This window comes from Mycteria americana, chromosome 6 (assembly GCF_035582795.1).
Source record: "Mycteria americana isolate JAX WOST 10 ecotype Jacksonville Zoo and Gardens chromosome 6, USCA_MyAme_1.0, whole genome shotgun sequence".
In the NCBI taxonomy this organism is placed as follows: domain Eukaryota; kingdom Metazoa; phylum Chordata; class Aves; order Ciconiiformes; family Ciconiidae; genus Mycteria; species Mycteria americana.
The window spans coordinates 20,590,573-20,612,173 of NC_134370.1; the positions used below are offsets into that span (position 1 = coordinate 20,590,573).

Here is a 21,601-nt window from a genome sequence, read left to right on the forward strand (position 1 = left end):
GAATGGAGATGGAACAGATCAATAGTGCCCTGGGTGCGTTAAGGAGCAGCTGAGCTGCTGGAGCTTAGCCACAGGATGGGCTGTAACAGAAGTAACCCAGGAGTGACCATACGAGCATCGGGAGGCAAGGGGAGGGCTAGGAAGCCCTGCATTTTTCATGAGACACCAGTGATTCACTGAGTTTGACTTAAAGTGTTATAAAATGCAGGCTCTGGTCTGTGCCATGGAGAGGTTTGTCTGTGCTCAGTGGGGCTGCTGAGTTAATCCCGTCCTGAAGCAGAGGTGCAAGGGGACCCTTGGGGATGGTGCTAGCTGTTTATCAAATGCTTCAGTGTGCTGAGTCACACTGAGCAGGGATGTTGTCCGGGTAGCTAATAGCCTTCTGAGGGGAAGTATAAGGGGCAGGGGTTTCTCTTGTCCAGACACTGGCCATTCCAAGATGGCATTTCTTGGGAATGCATGTTTCTGAGGACTGTCCTGCACATACAAATCCAGCAGGCCACAGATTTCTTTCCTGAGACTAGTGTAACTCACACCATTTGGACAAATATAATCTATAGTGCTTGGAAATTAAAAAGATAAATGATCCTCCATGCCTTTTTTTGATGGTGCTGTTCTGAAGTGTAATTGATATTTAATTTAAAAAATGAGTTGCCCTTATTCTTTCTCTGGTGAAGGCCCTTCTGATGAACTCTCAGGTCACTTCTCGCTCACCTGAAACTTTTTAAGTGTTGTTAAATTCCTTCAGGAAGTAAGAATCATGTTTCCTACACAGGCTGAGTAGTGACAGTTTGCCCATGCACTGAGACTTGGCACCTTTTGGAGAAGAAAGACTTATTCAGCAAACGAGGTTAAAACTTTCTGGATTCAAATTCTCACTTATAAGCATGGTGAAGAACACTAAAGCAATACGTGAAGCAGAAGTGAACCTGTGACTACATTAATTTGTGTAAGTCTCATACCTCATCACGGTTGGGTTGCTTATCTGTTCTCCAGCTAAAGCTCTGACTGCAGTAGTCACTTAAGTGATTTTCAAGAGGGCCAGAGATGTGATGCTGGCTTAAGTAGTAATTTACACTATCTTGGAAAAGGTGATGTCTGAAGCTATCGCTGTGCTTTGTGGAGGAGTTTGTTTGTTTTTTTTTTTTTTTTTAAATACTTTTCCTTGTTACCATGCGCTTGTATATTGGTGTTAGGAGAGGATTAAGTAAACTACTGAGTTTTTATATGAAACAGCTGAGCGATTTGAGGTTTCTTTCAACGAGTTGTAGTTTATAAGTTCTAACAACGTAGCCAGTTGATGTAGGAGGATGTCTATTCCTCAGGATCTGGATGTGAAGGAATACTGGCAAGGAATACCTTTTCACCTTTGAGGTGTTACTCACTCCTCCGTGTCTTTAATCAGCAGAATATTCACTGCATGCTGAAAGATCAATCTATTGGGAAGATCCTAGTGAGGTTTGTGACAGGTTGGTGTAGTGTACGTTTCTGTTACAAGCCAACCCAATTTTCTTCTGGTAAACAGCCATTGAAAGGGTTAGAACTGGTGCCAACAAACTAACACTACAGTCAATAGAGCTATACTACTTTAGGCAGAGAAGGATAGAGACAGTATATGAGTAATTTTATATGGCCTCCCACCTCACTAGAAAATAAATATGGAAATTGCATTGAAATAAAAGTTCTCAAATGTAAGGTAGAGGGCTTGGACTTAAGATGGACAGTTACATGCAGATGTTGTAAAACTTATTTAAAAATATGCTTGAAATATAGCAAATGTGGATTTAAACTATATAGGGAAAAGATATTTTGGGGTGTTTGCAGACACTTGAAATATGCATGCCTTACTCGGAAAGACTCTCTGAGCGTAGTACAGAAGTACTATCAGCATCTTGTCTTCAGAGCCAGGCACACTCAAAGGGGACGGTGACATCAAGAATAATTCTCTTCCCAAGGAAGCTCTACTGCAATTAACATATAAAATTAGCAGGTTAAACATCAACCATATTCATTGTTTGGGCTGGGGTAGGACAATAAGACTGAGCAAAAAGTGATGAAAGTGTCTGGCCTACTTAATAAGACACTGAAGCTAATTATACCGGCAGCTCTCATTAAAGGTGTGGGATCTAGTTGCTTCCCTTTTCCCGGTAGGCGTCTGAGGTGTTCTTGCAGAGGCTTTGGGCTATGTTTTAGTCAGAAGTAGCTCTAGTGGTGTCACGGAGGTACACTAAAACTAACTCAAATGAGGGACAAGCTCAAACAACTTTATTTCACAAAACAGCCAAAACCACACGACAGAAACCAATAAGAAACTGGGGTAAACCAAAATCAATCAACACTGCAGTAACAAGTTAACATATAACAGGCTCGAGGCGTCAGTCGGGGGATTGTTACTACACGGCAACACACACAAGAACGATGACCCAAAGTGCGCACACACACTCGCTCCCAAAGGGGGAAACTCTCTCTCCCTCGTGGGTACCCAGAAGATACAATCGCTCACCTGGGGCGGGGGCGAGGGCTCACTCAAGGATATCTCCAGAAGAAATCGCTCACCAGGGGAGGTGAGGGCACTCAATCCCGGCAAGTTTCCTCAGGCGGTGTCCCAACCTGTCCTGGTTTCAGCTGAGACAGAGTTAATTTTCTTCGTAGTGGCTGGTATGGGGCTATGTTTTGGATTTGTGCTGAAGACAGTGTTGATAATACAGAGATGTTTTAGTTGCTGCTGTACTAGTCAAGGACTTTTCAGCTTCCCGTGCTCTGCCAGGTGCAGAAGAAGCTGGGAGGGGACACAGCCAGGACAGTTGATCCAAACTGACCAAAGGGCTATTCCATACCACATGACGTCATGCTCAGTATATAAAGCTGGGGAAGAAGAAGGAAGGGGGGACATTGGAGTGATGGCGTTTGTCTTCCCAAGTAACCGTTATGCGTGATGGAGCCCTGCTTTCCTGGAGATGGCTGAACACCTGCCTGACCATGGGAAGTAGCGAATTAATTCCTTGCTTTGCTTTGCTTGCGTGCGCGGCTTTTGCTTTACCTATTAAACTGTTTTTATCTCAACCCTCAAATGTTCTTACTTTTGCTCTTCCGATTCTCTCCCCCATCCCACCGAGGGGGAGTGAGCGAGCGGCTGCGTGGTGCTGAGTTGCCGGCTGGGGCTAAACCACGACAGTCCTTTTTGGCGCCCAACGTGGGGCACGAAGGGTTTGAGATAATGACAGATTTGATTGGAATGTGCCAGATAGAATTTATAGCTGTTATTGCTGTTTAGCTATTAATCAGCAGGCTTCTGTGCTTGCCATAGGCTTGCTTGCCTTACTGTATGTCAGAGTCTAGGGCTCGTTAGTGGCTGCTTTTTGCTTTCACTGCTTGCCGTGCTGCTGTACTGCTGATCACCTTACTCTGCTGTGCCTGGGAACATTTTGATAACAGCAATGGCCTTGCGCCTGGGCTGGCAGATGGCCAGGGCATCGCTGCTGTTTCTGTGCTGCTGTACTGGACAGGCTGGAACTCTGGTGTGAACTCGAGTCGAAGGGACTGTGACCTGTGGATGAGTCCACGTGGGAGCGGGACACCCTGAAGCGTCTGTGCCCATGGATTAGCCCATGCCAGAGCAGGTATATCTTGAAACGCCTGTGGCCATGGTTATGTCTGTGCCACAGCAGGTATAGCTCTGAAGGGATTGTGGCCCAAGGATAAGTCCACGCTGGATAAGGTGCACCTCGAAGCATCTGTGGCTGTGGATAAAGTCCATGCTGCAGCAGGTATACCTCGAAGCATCTGTGGCTGTGGATGAAGTCTATGCTGCAGCAGGTACACCTTGAAGCATCAGTGGCTGTGCATGAGGCCATCAAGGAAGAGATGCAACATATAGATGGGCTCGTGATCGAGGGGTGGACTTAACCATGGACACTATTGCACAGGTTATCCATGAATGTGAAACATGCGCTGCAATTAAACAATCCAAGCGGTTAAAGCCTCTGTGGTATGGAGGGCGATGGCTGAAATATAAATATGGGGAGGCCTGGCAGATCGATTATATCACGCTCCCACAAACCCGCCAAGGCAAGCGCTATGTGCTCACCATGGTGGAAGCAACCACCGGATGGCTGGAAACGTATCCTGTGCCCCATGCCACTGCCCGGAACGCTATCTTGGGCCTTGAAAAACAAGTCCTATGGCGACGTGGCACCCCAGAGAGAACTGAGTCAGACAACGGGACTCATTTCCGAAACAACCTCATAGACACCTGGGCCAAAGAGCATGGCATTGAGTGGGTATATCACATTCCCTATCATGCACCAGCCTCTGGGAAAATTGAACGATACAATGGACTGTTAAAAACTACACTGAGAGCAATGGGTGGTGGGACGTTCAAACATTGGGATACACATTTAGCAAAGGCCACCTGGTTAGTTAACACTAGAGGATCTGTCAATCGAGCTGGCCCTGCCCAATCAAAACTTTTACGCACTGTAGAAGGGGATAAGGTCCCTGTAGTGCACATAAAAAACATGCTGGGGAAGACAGTCTGGGTTACTCCTGCCTCGGGCAAAGGCAAGCCCATTCGTGGGATTGCTTTTGCTCAAGGACCCGGGTGCACTTGGTGGGTAATGCGAAAGGATGGGGAAGTCATGTACCTCAAGGGGATTTGATTTTGGGTGAGAATAGCCAATGAACTAAATGGTATGATGTTAACTGCTATATAATACTGTGTATCATCACTTGTATGATTACTATACTCCATATCAATGGTATTTCAATAAGGATCACCCAGATTAGTGAAGAATGAACTTCAATGAAAGCAAGCAACGTGCAATGGTGATGGAACCAGAACTGGCTTCAGCATGCAACAACCCAACATCACACAGCATCTCTTCTGCCATGAAGGACTATTATGACAGATGGAGCCCAAAGTCATGGACTAAATGAACTCAGTGGACATTTTGTGGACATTTATGGACATTTTACAAAATATTTTGTAGGGGTGGTCTGTAGACTAAGGGAATGATATGTGTGTATTATATCAAAGGATGGGAAGGGTGATGGTGGGTAATGAGAATGTATTGGATAGTGTAAGACCTGAGCATGACGTAAATGGTATGGAATAAGGGGTGGATACTGTCCTGGTTTCAGCTGAGACAGAGTTAATTTTCTTCGTAGTGGCTGGTATGGGGCTATGTTTTGGATTTGTGCTGAAGACAGTGTTGATAATACAGAGATGTTTTAGTTGCTGCTGTACTAGTCAAGGACTTTTCAGCTTCCCATGCTCTGCCAGGTGCAGAAGAAGCTGGGAGGGGACACAGCCAGGATAGTTGATCCAAACTGACCAAAGGGCTATTCCATACCATATGACGTCATGCTCAGTATATAAAGCTGGGGAAGAAGAAGGAAGGGGGGACATTTGGAGTGATGGCGTTTGTCTTCCCAAGTAACCGTTATGCGTGATGGAGCCCTGCTTTCCTGGAGATGGCTGAACACCTGCCTGACCATGGGAAGTAGCGAATTAATTCCTTGCTTTGCTTTGCTTGCGTGCGTGGCTTTTGCTTTACCTATTAAACTGTTTTTATCTCAACCCTCAAATTTTCTTACTTTTGCTCTTCCGATTCTCTCCCCCATCCCACCGAGGGGGAGTGAGCGAGCGGCTGCGTGGTGCTTAGTTGCCGGCTGGGGCTAAACCACGACACAACCCGAGGGGAGAGGTCCCAAACGCAGGCCCGCTGCTCTGAGAAGACCTCTCAAAGGGGGTCTCCGACGGCGCCCCATTTATACCCTGGGTCAGATCTGAGCTGTGGTCATAGTTAGTCATGATCTAGAAGCTTCTCCGAGCCCAGGTGCCTCACTGGCTGTGGACCGCATCTGGTGACCAAGTGGTCCTGCTTCTCCTGCTCCCCCTGCTGAGGTGTGGAACAGGCTGCCCAGAGAGGTGGTGGAATCACCATCCTGGAGGAGTTAAAAAAACATGTAGATGTGACACTTTGGGACATGGTTTAGTAGGCATGGAGGTGTTGGGTTGACGGTTGGACTAGATGATCTTAGAGGTCTTTTCCAACCTTAATGATCCTATGATTCTATGTTGATGTCCTGTATGGAAATGGGTAACGGGTCCTCCGCTGAGCTGGGGGTGGGTAAACCCATCATCCGCGCAAATCCCACTATCATCTTTGCCACTACATTCCAATCGAGGTCCAAATCATCTGCAATAGTTGCTGTTGCCACCAGTAGGAGCAACAGAATGGTCCATCCCTCCAGTGTTCTGTAAGAGACTACAAAAAATAATGGGCCTCAGTCCCCTGGGACCAGGCTTTCGGGTTAGAAGTCCAGGAGTATCCACCAGGTGCTGATACGGTGGGTTTTTCCATTTTCATCAAGGGCCTCCCAAGCATGCAGGCCTCTAGGTTCTGCTAGGGTCATGGGCACGATGCAGATGGAAGGTAGTTTCACCATGACAGGCTGGCCTATGTGTGTTCTTAGTGGAAACTGGTCCTTTCTATTATCTGGTAGAGGGTCATTGCCCATTGGTGGCTTCTCAGGACAGAATGCCTTCCCTGATTTTGGGGCTTCCATAACTGCCCCAACAGTTATTGATGATAAGGACTGCTTGTGTTAGCCATGAGTCCCAACTGGGTCACGAGACATCAGCATGCTTTTTAATCAGACCATTGGCCTGCTTGACGATTCCATTGGCCTGGGGATAATATGGCATATGGAACACCCTCTTTATACCTTCCCCTCTAGCGTAATCTCAAACCACTGAAGCCATAAAGTGTGATCCATTATCACTTTGAATGCTCTTGGGGGTGGGTAAAACACCGAACCATTCATGCAACTCTCACACCGTTTGGTCCCTGGTGGCAGTGCCGATAGCTGTAGCCACTGACAGCCCTGAAACCACTTCCACTCCTACCAGGATGAACTTCTTTCCACAGGATGGTTTTAATGGCCCGACATAGTCAAGCTGCCAAGTGCTCCAAAGGGCTTTGCCCTGTCTGATGTGCTGGGCCACTTGTGGGTGGTCAGCTTTAAGCCTTATTCAGCATTGCGGGCAGGCTGTGAGGACTGCTTCACATGTTGCCATAGACACCGGCCACTCCCAAGACCGGCACTCATAATACAGATCCACCTTCCCAGAATGGCCTCGTTTCATGTGTATCCATTAGCTAGCCATTCCCACTCTTCCTCAGCTAGCCGTTCCCACTCTTCCCATATTCCATCAACCACTCTGATTTCAGCTAACTGGTAATCCTGTTGGTTCCACTTAGCAGCTGGAGTTCCACCTTTCACATGCCCTTTCACCCAGCCCACTCTCAGGGGACGTGACCTGCCTGTTTCCAGTAGCCTCTGCCAATCTTCAGCCCTCCAGACTCTAGTGCAACCCACTTCCCACCAGCTGGATTCCCATTGCCATATCCACTCGGTGCCACCCTTGTGAGTTGCAAAAGAACTAGTCTAAGTTGTGGAGGCACCCCCTTCTGCAGCTAATGAGAGAGCACGCAACTCCCCTACCTCAGCACTACCTTATCCCTCCTCTGTCATTGCTGTTCTGGTGGCAATTTCCACTGCTGCTGCCTTATACTGCCACTTTGGCCCCACTCGATGGGATGATGTGTCAGACAACCCTTGTGTGTCTGAATCTTGGGTTAGCTCAGGCGCCTCTTCAATTGGAGAGGGCTTATAAGGGAAGCTCAGCAGGCCTGGGTCAGGGTTTACGGGTTGTTGAAACTTGGAAGCTTTGGCAGGGCCTTCTTTTAATGGTGACAGTTGATTAACTCCCCCCAAATAGGCATACCATTTTTGTATTGTGGCCTTCTGCACCACTCCCTCAGGAGGGGGCAACCCCTTAAAGATTGAATTTATTTAACAGAGGGAAAGGGCCTTGCACAATGATGTCCTGTGATGTACACAATCTCTCCGCCTCCTTAACTGCCCTGGTGAGTGAGAGAAGCCCCTTCTCCCACGCCAGGTATCGCTGTTCGGTTTCCTTGAATGAGGTGGAAGAAAACAATAGGGGTCTGGCCGGCCCTTGCGGTCCCTTTTGGAATATGCCATAATAGGAAGCATGCTCCGCAAACCCCCATTCCACGCTCAGTGGGTCTCATGGGTGTAGTGGGCCTAGTTTCTGGTAGGTTTTAAGTTCGTCCTTTAGGACGTTAAGGGCCTCCGTATGTCGTGGGGTCCAATCCCATGTCCTGTTCTTTCGAAGGAAGTCGTATAGAGGGCGGGCAATTACCAAAAATCCTGGTATGTGATTCCTCCAGTACCCCAATGTGCCCAATAGATGTTGCAATTCTGTTTTGCTATTCGGGGTCTGCTCCCCCTCAATGGCTGATAGGACATCATCGGGTACCGTGATAGTCCCTGCTATCCACCAAGCCCCTAAGAATTGGATTTCCTGCCTGGGACCTTGGCATTTGGAAGGTGGAATATCTAACCTGTTTTCCATCAGTAAGTTCCACATAGTCTCACCTACCTGTCCAGCCTGTCCCTTATTCTCTCCACCCACCGGGATGTCATCTATGTATTGGTATATGTGAACGCCTGATGCCACTTTCACAGTGCCAAGGAGTGCAGCCAAGGCGTTATGAGCAATAGTGGGAGAGTGTTTGTATCCTTGCAGAAGCCGGTTGAAGGTGTACTGGCTCTCCTCCCAGGTAAAGGCAAATTGGGATTTGTCGTCCTCCCTTAAGGAGATCATGAAGAACATGTCTTTGACATCTAAGGCAGCCATCCATGGATGGGCTGCTGCTTGTATGGCAGACACCACCGAGGTTATGTTTGGGATAGCAGCCGTTAGTGGTGGGATATTACTATTTAATTTTCTATAATCAGTAGTTAGTCACCACAGCCCATTGGGCTTGCGAACTGGCCAGATTGGGGAGTTGTATGGAGAATAGGTGTGGCTGATTACTTGCCTTTTTTCAAGATCATTGATGACTTCTGTGATACCTCGCTTTGCTGCGCTTGGCAAGGGATATTGGGAAACGCAGGTTACTTTGGATAGTGGCAGAGCAGGAGCAGACTGCAAGATCCTAATGTGAGCAGCTTCCACCCCACGGCTTCCAAAACTCCACAGGCCGCCATTGGGCAGGCGTCACCGCTTACCCACTAAAATATCAAACCCCAATATGTTTCCCTTATAAGGGCTCAGAGCAACCTCCACAGCCGTCATCCGCTTCTCCCCAGGCAGCCAAAACTGGGCTTGGGCTAAAGGACACCTCTCTGCTGCACCCATTACCCCTATTATATTGATGGCTTTTCTCGATGGTTTGATTCCGAGCTCGTTGGCTTGCTGCTTGCTTAGAACACTAATTTGGGCTCCTGTGTCGATCAAAAACTCTAAACTGATCTGCTTTGGACCAATGGGAATATGTACATAGGGTTCCTTAGCAGCAGACCATTGACAGGAACTTACCAAGCAGGTTGGGTGGCCCGAACCCCAAACCGCAACTTTTAGTTCACTTAATTCCCCTCGCAAAGATGTGAAAGGGTTAGGGTTACGCTTCCCATCTTGGGGAGTGGTCACTGGCATCTCCTTTATGTTCCTGGTCTTTCCCCCCAAGTAATTCCACTAGCTTCTGTATATGCTCGGTGGTCTGCCCACATAACAGCGCTCGAGGTACCCCAACACTACACCTTCCGCCACAAGTCATTCCGCTCTGGTATGCTGGGTCGATCCGACTTGCTTCGGAAAGGTTCAGGCTCCCTTGGGGTGGGGTGGGGGGGCTGTCCGGGACAAGGCTCGCAGCTGGCTTGCTGGACCCTTCTGCTCCTATCTGCACCACCACCTAGATCTGGCCACCTCATTTCACACCCGTGGGTGACTATACTATGCAGTGTTTAAGCCCACATCAGCACATGTGCGGGCAGATTGAGGAGGTTCTGTCGATTGCATTCCATGGCCATCTGAATTCTCTCTCAAAGGGACTGGACGTGTAATTTTAAAGCACCCAGTAACCTCCTAATAAGAGGCCTGAGGTGGGCAGCATCTACCGGTGCAGCCATTGGTATGCCTTGCTGCCCCCTCTCATACATCACCTGTATACAAGCAGCCTTTTGTACCCCTTCTGCCACTTCTGACAATGCCCTTATCTGAATGGTAATAGGCTCCCCTCGTTCTTTGGGGTCTATACCGCCAGCACAGTAAGCCACCTGAGAAGTTATAGACTGGTTGCTGGCTGGCCCGTCACTTAGAAACACACTGGGTCCCCAAAACCCTTGAGCCTCATCATCACTCAATAATATCCGATCACCTCCAGTAAGCAAAATATGCCACAGATATTCTATCTCTTCCTCTCCCGGTTTACGTGAAAATTTAACTTGCAAGTCACTGAGCTCAGGTCCTGTCCATGGGGTGGTACAGACAGTAGTTTGGGGATTCCCATCCCATGACTTTGTATGCCTCTCCGTTTTGATAAGAGGTCTTACATCCCTTTCCTCTACCTCCTCCTTTCATCAATGCTAGCTTCATTAGAATCTCCCCAGATGTTTCCATCCCAATCCTCGGGATCTGTTCCCGCAATCAGCTTCCAAATTTGGACAACACTGGGGGGCTTTTTTGCTTGGGTGTGAGAGACTAAAAGAGTTAATGTCTCGAACACTGTGGTGAGGCGAGGCATGGTTTGCATGGTGACGGCAGGGGTCAGCTAGCACATGACGTGGACAGCATGTTGGAGGACCTGCAGTTCCATGTTCTGATGCACTTTACATAACGACTTACCATATATTGCCAGAGGTCACACTGAGTTTATCTGAGGAAGGGGCTTACGGCTGCCTGAGAGACCCCTCGCTACCACCACCCCCCCCAGCACTTGCGCAGAAGATTGAGAACTTTCTAGGATAAAACCCATATAAGTCCTCAAGGGGCATAACTGGAGGCGGGGACTAGAGTATAAAAGACATGCCCCCAAGGAAGCAAGTGTGCACCCATCACCGGAGGATTGTGATGCCCATCACTGTCATGGTGGGACCTAAGGGTGGTGATCTCTCTCTCTCTTTCCTTTTCCTCCCTTTCCTTTCCTTCTTATAAATGTTCCAATAAGATCCCACCGTTGCCAACCCCTTTATGCTTTCCAAGATTTTCAAGTTGATGTGTTCCACGTTCAAGTTGTTTCCACCACAAATAAAGTGCCTAATTGATCGTTTGGTGTTGTTTCACCTTAATTTAGTCCGAGGGAATTTGCAAATCTGAGTCACTCCCAAGTGGGGTGGAGAGGGACCTGGCAGGCAAACGCTGACTCTGCCGTGTGGCTACCCTTATCATCCTCATAACCCTTAGACATAAACCCTTGACCAAGTCTGAGACTAAGACTGGATCCAGCTGCACCTAGACTCCTCTCTGAGGAGTTGTTTAGAAAGCAAGGGGGTCCTTTCTGAACCTCATGACTCAAGGGGAAGGCCACCTCTTTTCCCTTAGCCACGTGCCAGACTCACGCCCTTCACGTGACATTAAGCATCATGATTTTACTTCCCCCTCCCCCCCGGTGGGATGTGACACTGGGTTAACATAATCTCGATCTTTCGTTCTAGTAAACGTGTTTGCTCGCTCTCTCATTGTAACTCTGCTTTTAAGCACTCGATCTCTAGTTGACTCTCAGAATTATCCTTTTCCACCTGCCTAAAATACTTGTACTCGTCCCGTGCTTGCATGAAGCAGGCACCGAGTATGGCACCCTTTGCCTCTGCCTTCTCGCTTGCTTCCACGGCATTTCTCTGTCCTTTCTACAGCAGACTCGGGTTCACACCACTTCTTCATCCATTCCACTCCTAAGGGAGAAGGGTCACAGCCGTGCCGCCATAACAACCCCTCCATCGACACCCTGCTTGCTGTGCCAATTATAGATGTCACACAGGTACACTAAAACTAACTCAAAGAAGGGACAAGCTCAAACAACTTTATTTCACAAAACAGCCAAAACCACACCACAGAAACCAATGAGAAACTGGGGTAAACCAAAATCAATCAACACTGCAGTAACAAGTTAACATATAACAGGCTCGAGGCGTCAGTCGGGGGATTGTTGCTACACGGCAACACACACAAGAACGATGACCCAAAGTGCGCACACACACTCGCTCCCAAAGGGGGAAACTCTCTCTCCCTCGTGGGTACCCAGAAGATACAATCGCTCACCCGGGGCGGGGGCGAGGGCTCACTCAAGGATATATCCAGAAGAAATCGCTCACCAGAGGAGGTGAGGGCACTCAATCCCGGCAAGTTTCCTCAGGCGGTGTCCCAACCCGAGGGGAGAGGTCCCAAACGCAGGCCCACTGCTCCGAGAAGACCACTCCAAGGGGGACTCCAGCTATGCCCCATTTATACCCTGGGTCAGATCTGAGCTGTGGTCATAGTTGGTCATGATCTAGAAGCTTCTCCGAGCCAAGGGGCCTCATTGGCTGTGGACCCCGTCTGGTGACCAAGGGGTCCTGCTTCTGCTGCTCCCCCTGCCGAGGTGGGTACATGCCTGGGGGCACGGCAGAGCACAGAAGGCGCGAAAATGAGGTGCAAAAAGCCGGTGATGGCCATGTTGAAAGCCCCGATCTTTGGGGGGGGGGGAGGGTGCGGAGCGTACCTGTCACAGGTGGCAAACTAGCTACCATTCATAGTTACTTGTTTTAAGTTTTAGGTTTCATGCTTTTTTTTCCTTTTCCCCCTCCCTTTCTTCACTTGTGAAATTTTCTTCCTCTCCCTCTCCCTTCTCCCCTCCTCAGCCTGTTTTGCTACTTTCCTTTTTAGGCAACCGGAAGCTGTTATTGCAAAAATGACAAAGGAAAATGCTTCTCTGTTGTAACTTGTTCTGTCAGTCTCCTGTAAGCTGCTGTTCTCACGCTTACCTTCCTGGGTTGGGTTTCTGAAGACAATTGTTTCATGCTACCAAGTAGAAATCACTTAAAGGAAATGTAGCTTAAGAAGGTGTGATACTTTTAAGTTAAATATTAACCAGATTCAGAGAAGCTCAAGAGCATTTCAAGTGAGGTTAACTTGTTGGGCTGGTGAACAAGAACGAACTCAAGCAGTGAAGAATAGGCATGGGGATACTCTATTCAGAGGTACGTGACCATTTTCTGCACAGTAACTGAAGCTATCGAAGACAGGGATATTCACTGGGTTTGGTTTGTTCCTTTCGCAGCCTCCCATACACAGGCTTACTCAGATCTGGAAGTTCTTCTTTGGGAATGCTGTACTTCGGCTATTACAAATGGACGGAAGTACTGTTTGTACCAGTAAACAAAATGCAATAACCAGTGCAATTATTGTGACTTCACAGAGAAAATATGTGTTCAACATTTTTTGTTGTTCTGTGTTCAGATCAGAATGATTCTCAGCACGGTGCAGACAACAAACAATTTTGCAAACTGCAAACAACTCCTTGGCTTATGTTGAATATAGATAATAAAGCTAACGCCTAAGGAAACATCCTTACCTCCCTGCCTCCCCCCCCCCCCCGATGTTTTTAGGAGTGTGATTTTTTTTAGCTCTTTATGGGTTTGTCCCCAGACATGTTAAATGATCCATCTTTATTCATGGCTCTAGAACTGGGTTCAACCGTAGTGTAAGGTTTAGAAAAAGATCCCACAAGTCAATGAGAGTATCAGTCAGAAATGCCTTGGGCTTAATGGCCTGGCAAGTAAAACTCTTTGAGGCAGTACAGAAAGAAGAGCACAAAAGCATATCATCTGGTGACATGAGCCGCTGAACTAGCAAGAATCAGACTAGAAAAGAGTAAAGTTGCATGGTAAATGGCTGGAATTTGAGCAGGTGTTCAACAAAACAGCAAATCTCCTGCATCTTTAAATAAGCAAAGCAATACTTAAAAGCAAGAATAGTAGGGAAATCAGAGGTGCAGACAGACTCCACTTGATCTTCTCTTTCCTGGACATGAAGATACAGTACTAGACACCAGCATGACAGAGATCAAAATTCTAGAGCAAACTGATCATTTAGATGGCACTGGTCTGCAGGTCACTTACACCAGGAGGGATTTAAAAGAGGGATTTCTCCTCAAAATCATTAAAACAGTTCTGGTTCTGGAGGAGTGTGTAATAGCAAATGGCACATGTAGGCTTTTAAAAGAATATAGACAGTTGATGCAAATTTACAATGTTGCCTATAGTCTTTGTAGATTTTTGTCTGATAGAATAAAAACAAAACAAGAAGTGGTGCAAGGTCTGGTAAGCATGTAAATACTTTCTCTAGAAAGGAAAATCACTTCTCTTATGCAGCTGTCCAGAAGACTAAGCAGCAATGATGCTGGAGGTAAACTTGTGTTGTAGATCAAAGTTCATCTGAAGCGAAAGTGTAAATAAGATGAATCTTTCTAATGTTAAAAAAAAAAAAAAGAAAAAGCTAACTGTAGGGGGGGTGAGGAAAGGGCTCAGAGTTCAGGGCTAGATCTTGTTCATGTAGTGTATTTAGGATGTGATAAAAGGAGGACGAGAAGGAAAAACTGCAGATAATATTTAAAGAAAATGTCTATCTTGGAAAATGGTGAATAAAAACCTCAGTATTGAAGACAGAAGAAAAGAAAGAAACTTGCTCTCTTTTCGACTGGATAACTTCAAATATTACCAATCTGCCACACTTCCCACTGTTATTTTCTGCCTGTGTTAGGCCATCAGAAACTCGTAGTACTCCTGTCATTCTCAGCTTCTTAGTCTGAGTTCTTGCTGCTGGAGAGGGAAGGAATTGCAGGTTAGGTCAAGGGTGTGTAGAAATACTGAGCGAAGACTTGAACAGCAAGCAGTTCTCAAAAGCCAAGCAGGATTTGAGCTGTGGGCATACATGCATGTATTTTTTAGGTATGAAGTTTAACTTGAAGCCCTAGAAAAGAAACATTGTGGATGTTTTAGGTTTTAGTGGTTGTTTTTTTTGTTTGTTTTGGGGTTTTTTTTTTGTTTGTTTGTTTTTTTTACATTTCTAGCTCACCTTTCACCTGAAGTGTGGTTCTGTTCTGGGAATTTATGAGTCAGAAGTGGTACCTCTTATTCAGCAGTGCTCATCCAAAGGGAAAGCCTGCTGTAAACTTAGAGAGGTGTGGGCTTGTCAGCGCTTGCTGCTTCATACGCTGACCAACTCCTATGAGACCGGAAGCCGTTTTTTTAATGGCTGCAAATGAACCGGATTTATTTCTTGGATTGTAGACACATCGTCCAAATGGAACAGAAAGTTCATTCCACTGTGCAAGGGCTGTGACTTCTCAGGCTGAGGGCTGAGAGCGGCTGTGTGGCAGCTGCAGGAGTACCTTTTACCACCATCTTCTGGAAGTCACCTGGAACTACAACCTCTGTCAGGAGTGCTTGGCAGTGTCTTAGGATGTGCAGGTAGTAAGTCAGAATGGGAAGAATGGATGTCTCAGTGAAACGTGTGCTGATGAATATTATCTTCTCTCTTCAGCCCATTTGTCAGGCAGCTTATAATAACGATTTCAATGAAGTTCAGCTTCTTCTGGAGCGCAACAGCAACTATCTGAACATCCAGGACAGCTTCGGAGGAGACACCCCTTTAATTTGTGCATGCAAACAGGGAAACAACAGGATAGTTAGGTATCTTCTAAAAAGAAATGCTGATATCAATCTCAGAAACAAGGTAAGTGGACACCGACTCCTCCTTTGCAGTGATTGTTTTTTCAGATTCTTGGAGTGTGTGTGGGAACACTGACAGTACTGCCAAACCTGAGGTTTGTTTCCAACTGAGGCATAAGTATAGCCCCCAAATTATAATTTAATAAACCTTTATGTTTCTATTTGTCTCCTCATTTATTTTCCTAACTTGCCATTGCACAGAAGATAATAAACATCACCAACCTGAATTTGTCTCAGTGTCCATGTTCCCAGTGTAGGTAATACTGCATGCCACCCCCAGGCCCCAGGGGGTTCTGCCTGCTTACCCATGCAGCACTCTGCATTCATCTTGCCCTATAGCTTGTATCTGTCCCTTCTTGCTTTTCTTTTCCCTCTGTCTTGTTCTTCACCCTCGTTAAGAGGAAGGTCTGAAGGAGAGCCTGTCCATCTCTCACAAATGTATCCCTGAGGAGAGACTGAATCTATGAAAACCTTCTTTATTCCCTCTGCAGACCTCCTTTTGTCACATTATTTGACACATAATAGCATGCTGGGGGGTGAGGAGGGAAGCCTTTGTCTGTTCTTCACCTGTTCCCTATTTTAAAAAACCTACCTGCCTTGCACAATAGCTGTGACTGGCTATTTTCCCTAAGGTGATGCAGAAGTGTGTTTTTGTGGTAGATTTCCTTGTAGGTTACAAACAAAAAGTGGCCAAAAGATGCGTGTTCTGGTTTCATTGCTAATTTATTTTTATGATGTTAAGGGCGATAAATAGCCGTGAAAAACCCCCACAACATTGTCAATTCTATTGTATCATCTCATACTCCAAGGCAATGTTTAACAAGTTCCTACACATTTGTGGGCTATCTTATATCTCTGGTTTCCAGTGCATTTGTTTAGTTCCTAGGAGGGCAGCAAATGTTCATGAGGTCAGAGGCATATTCTATCCTATCTATTCTTGATGCAGAAGGCTCTCCATCTTACCTCAAAGTCCCTTTGAAAGGGTTCAGTATTTTACAGTAAGATCATCCTAATTGCATTGGCAGCCATTTGCTAGCTGTGCCTGGCTTTCTTAAATGCTTCTCTGCTTCACCGTCCGAGATGGAATCAGGCCCTTGGGTGCACTGCTTAACTGTGGTGCTCAGGATGGAGAATGGGGAGCAGGGGATGACACAGAAAGGCTTCTCTGCTTATTTTGGGCCCCAGTGTAACACTGTAACCTAGTTTGTCAAACTCCAGTTTCACAACCTGTAGGAGATTTAACACACAAGTTAAAAGCTCTACCCTTTAGTTGCTTTGGTTCTCTCAGTATTCGAAGATTTTTTTAAACTCTCTTCTCACTGGGAATCTGCTGGGGGTGTTGCTACTTGCCTGTGTTTCTCAAGAGTGCCAAAGGAGATGCCATAAACTCTCTTATGTCTTTGCTTCAGTAACCAGCACCTCTATAGGAAGAGCTGTGGGGATTCTTCCTGCTGATTTGACTTGCTGGGCAGTGGTAGTAGCCACATGAGATGTCCACTCTTCCCTCTTTCACGCTGCAGCCATGTCCAAGTTTGCAGACATACACATGCAATACTTTGGTTCCCACACCCTTGCACGTGTAGCCCAATTTCCATGAGCCTGGATGTGTTAGATGTGCTTCTACTTGAAGGAAGCAAAATGCATGTGTCTGTTTCTGCTTGAAAATCAGAGAAATATTTCTAGTAGATGACCTAAAAGAAAGCTTGTGAAATATAAAATGGTCTACTATTGTCAATATTAAACAAATATAATCAGATCACTGAATCTGGTACTAATCAGAGTTATTTTGTGTTTAGAAAGACCGCACGTGTCTGCATTATGCTGTGAGAAAACGGTTTACCTTCCTTGACTATGTGCTCATCATAATCCTCATGCCAGTTATGCTTATTGGATATCTTCTGATGGTGAGTCTGGACGAAAGCAGGAAAGCCCCTGTACTTTTACCTTTCCCCTTACCACCTTCTCATGGCAGTATTTCAGGCCAGGAACCTGTATAGGATATGGACTGCTGTTTTTAAAGCAAGGACTGATGGAGAGCAACAGAAGAAGCAGGGATTTTGCTGTGAATATAGCTAGTGAAGGAACAGAATTGTATCACTGCATCAGTCTGTCATTTGCAGAAGCCAGACACTATTTGGAAAAAAACCCCCCAGTATTTAGCCAAAATCTACTTAGTACTATATGCAGATGAACTGTCTTACTGTGTTACTCTTTCCCTTGCACCAAACAGGTCTCAAAGACTAAACAGAATGAAAACCTGATCAAGATGTTGCTTAGAGCTGGAGTGGATGTTAATGCTACAGACTTTGTAAGTGGGTTTATACAAATGTAAATGTGGTTTGTATGCATGCAACTTTACTAAAAACAGAATTCAGAATCTTCTAGCAATATAGTCCTGCTTTCAGAGTAGGATCAGGGACTGAACTGACTGTGATGTAGCAGGGTCATTCGGTGTTTCCCCTTGACACTTAGGCAAAAGTTTTGTAATGTACATCATAGAAATAATTCACCACTGGTCAACTAATGCTCCCGTTCTGACCAATGCCCTCTTAAGAGAATCCAGGCAAACTGGGTTGAGATACTTACATATTAAATACCTGATCCTAAAAAGATTCTAGTGATATAAGGGTCTGAGTTTATCACCACTTATGAGTTCTTGGACTGGAGCAGATTTGTGGGCAAAGGTCGTGCCACAGTGCTAGACCCTGCGTCTTCTCTTGATCTTCAGAGTGTGCCGATCTGCCACGTGTAGAGTTCTGTATCCACTAGCCTACTTGGGTGTGGTAAAGAGCTCCTCTCCTCTAAGGTAGAAAAGGAGAACCTGCAAATTTAGCAGCACCAAATTCTAAAACAGTGAAGTGTGAGCAAACAGTATTGCTTAAGACATAGTTGTTGAGATCAAGATCATGGAATCTTCTGAAGTTAGTAAAGAATTATTGGCTTCCTGATAAAGATAACAGACCTGTTTCAGCAGCTGCATCCTGGGGGAGGAATGATTTTTTTGTTCCTGTTGCTCTTATGCAAACGTATTTGTTTTACTGTGTAGTGTATTGTGACAGGAAATTATATGTGTCTTTTGCATCCAGCTGTTAGGGGGAAACTGATAAGGCTACAAGTAGTTGTACTGACCTAAGGTCTACTAAAGAAGTAGTGGAACTAAAAGTCATCTGCTTCTGTTTCCCCCCAGTGTGGTAGCACAGCCCTTCACTATGCTTGTGAAATGAAAAACCAGGAAGCCATTCCTCTACTGCTTGAAGCTCACGCAGACACTTCTGTAAAGAATCAGGTGAGAAGGTGACGTTGATAACTGTATTTCCTTATGATGATGGTGAACCAGTATGTTGTGGGCCTCAGCTGGTGTGCAGCAGTTTAAAAAAAGGGTGCACAGCTTCCTGGCAGCAGACTTGTTTGCTGTGTGGTATAAAGCAGTGTTTGCTCCATTGCCTTTGTTGGCAAGAGCAACTTTAAAGTCCAAATCCTTCACTGCTGGATTTCTACCAGTAAACACTGCGTGCATGTCCACTGGATTGGCAGATCTCTTAGCTATCTTTACAGTACCTCTTCTTAACTCGGAGCTGCTCTACAGTTGTTCCTAAGATGCAGGCTGCAGGGGAGTGGTAAGAGCCTTCCTAGGTGTTTTTTGTGCCACTGGACACCGTTCTGAGAGGGGCTAAGTCAAGCTGCTTCTGTCATCAGAAAAGCTCAAATAAATATTGACCTGGGATTATCTGCATTACTGAGTTGAGGTGAGCAATGTATTGCCCATGTTGCTCTTGAAATCAGCTCTTAGCTTAGCTCTGCACAGACTTCGGACATTAGCCCCAGGAAACAGTGGAATGGCTGTCAGTACTGGAGGGGAGGGGAGGACTCTGCCCCAGGCTTCAGTGAGAGTGGTATTAGACCCAGCACATTCTGAAACTTTTGTTTTAGAGCAAGGATGTGACAGTGAAACTTATGCAGGAGAGCACTGCATCTGGGTGGCAAATTCGGGAAAGCTCTTTGGACTTGACCCATATCTATCATATTGCAATGTATTTCATCTGTTTCTTTCAGGATGGGGAGACTCCCTTAGATATAGCAAGAAGACTGCAGTTCCACAACATTGAAAGCATGCTAAGAAAAAATTCCTAGTCATCGAGGACTCTTGAACATGCAGAAAATTACCTCATCTGGCAATCCATCTTGCATAGCAGCAGGAGTCCAGCAGAGGGTTGAGGGCTGTTACTTGATAAAGACTTGGTCCAAATCCATGCATTCCTTGCTGCAGACTTTGACTATTTTGTGTGAGACTTGTCAGTACCCCCAAGGCCACATGGGCTGAAAGGAGTTCATTTGATTTTGCTAAGCCGTGAATGATTACAATAGTGTTCAAAATATTGCCCTTCCCATCTGCTTCCCCAGTTCTATTACATGACTTGGCAGACTGTGGATTTTGAAAGCTAGCTGTAGGATTTCTGGAAGCTTAAACATTGCACATGACGGTTGGTAACCAATGCAAAAATAAAATATCCTTTAGAGTGTGTGCTACGTGTTCCGTAGGGGATACACTTGACAACTGAAAAATATGCCACAGCAGCTTATACAAAGTCTGGCACCGTTCCTTTTTATATTCCTCTTCCTGCAATGTGAGTGACTGGGAAAATAGATCTCTCAGCTTAGCACTTCCTCCTTCCATTCCTGCTACAAGTTTCACACACCTTTATTCTCATTATGTTGCTACAAGGGAAGGATTATCTTCTCTTTTTTTTCATATAAGAAACAGCAAAAAGAGGTTCAATGAGTTGTTGGAGACCACAAAGAAAGCCAATTCCCAGGTCATTTTAATGCATTAAGAAATAATAATGAAAATACTTTTGGCGCAGAAGAGAAACAAGTCTCTTGACTACCTTTCCAATATTAACAGAAGAAAAAAATCAATAAATGAGATGTGGTTGATGGGAACCAGATGTATCATTCCCAGGGGACTGGACAGGATAGCATGCTTTTCAGAGTGGCACATGGAGCAGGGGATGCATATACCAAAATAATAATAATAATAATAATAATAATAATAATAGTAATAAAAATAAAAATTAATGAACCTTCTCTTGCATAGATAAAGGCAGAAGAAAACCTGCAGTGGTAAGCAATGTATTAATGTGGCCTGGCGCTTTGTGATTTAATAATGCAGCAATAAAGGGGAATCTCCTTTCAAACGCTGCTGTATCTTGCTTTCTTGGTCTAATGGATCTTTATTTTTGTTGATAGCTTTGGCCATTTCCTGTAAGCTGTCATAAGTTCAGAAGATAGATTCTATGATCAGCACTGCTAATGGCTGCTAGACGGGGTGCATGGACAAGTTAGTGTATTTTTCCTGTCTTGCAGAACACAGATATATTTTTCAGTGTAACTATTCTATTGCTGACTCTGACTGCAAAGGGTCTTGCTTGGGCAACAAGAGCTTGAGGGCCCACCCAGAAACACCCCGCAAAACAAAGCTACCCTGTCTGAGCCTGTAATAATAAGCACTTTGAGTGTAAGCTGGGGACAGACACTCTTACCTACCAGATCAACTTGTAGGTGAGTAGATGTGAGGCACTTGCATGGATAATGAAGATGCTATCTCTCTGGGCTAATGGCTGGAAAGGGAAAACAGCTGACTGCTTTCCCATGCTGCAGAAATTGTTTAAACAAAGAATGGTCAAGAGATAGAGTCATGTAAAAGTCAAAGCTGATACCTCAGAGTGCTTGCAACAACTTCATTACCAGTGTCAAGAATAATTCATGGGGTGATAGCTATATTGCTTGGAGTGCAGCTTGCCTAATGGGTCTACATCTCCTCATTCCTCACCTGCCATCTATGGTCTTTGAAGTTGGGGGGTTTAGAGTACGTGAACAAACCTTTGGGTGATGTGTAGGCATGGAGGGCAGGAGAATATTTCTATCAGTTTTTCTGAGGTTGGATTCCTTGATATTTGGAAGTCGTCTATTGCCTGCTCAGTTTCTTGTGTCTGAAGATCTCTTGGTTGTGTTGACACTG

At 45.7% G+C, this 21,601-nt stretch overlaps 1 protein-coding gene across 2 annotated transcripts; it reads left to right on the forward strand.

Annotated features, from left to right (window-relative positions):
* The first annotated feature begins 12,662 nt into the window (after positions 1-12,662).
* ANKRD22 (ankyrin repeat domain 22) lies at positions 12,663-20,757 on the forward strand. 2 transcript variants are annotated; one of them, XM_075504893.1, is made up of 6 exons: positions 12,663-13,050; positions 15,395-15,586; positions 17,379-17,486; positions 17,813-17,890; positions 18,770-18,868; positions 19,636-20,757. In XM_075504893.1, exons 1-6 carry the CDS (start codon positions 13,030-13,032, stop codon positions 19,711-19,713), a joined length of 576 nt encoding a protein of 191 aa, XP_075361008.1. In that variant the 5' UTR covers positions 12,663-13,029; the 3' UTR covers positions 19,714-20,757. The 2 variants fall into 2 exon arrangements, with proteins under 2 accessions (XP_075361008.1, XP_075361007.1); XM_075504892.1 differs by lacking the exon at positions 12,663-13,050 and having other exon boundaries at positions 15,334-15,586.
* The last annotated feature ends 844 nt before the right edge of the window (positions 20,758-21,601 follow it).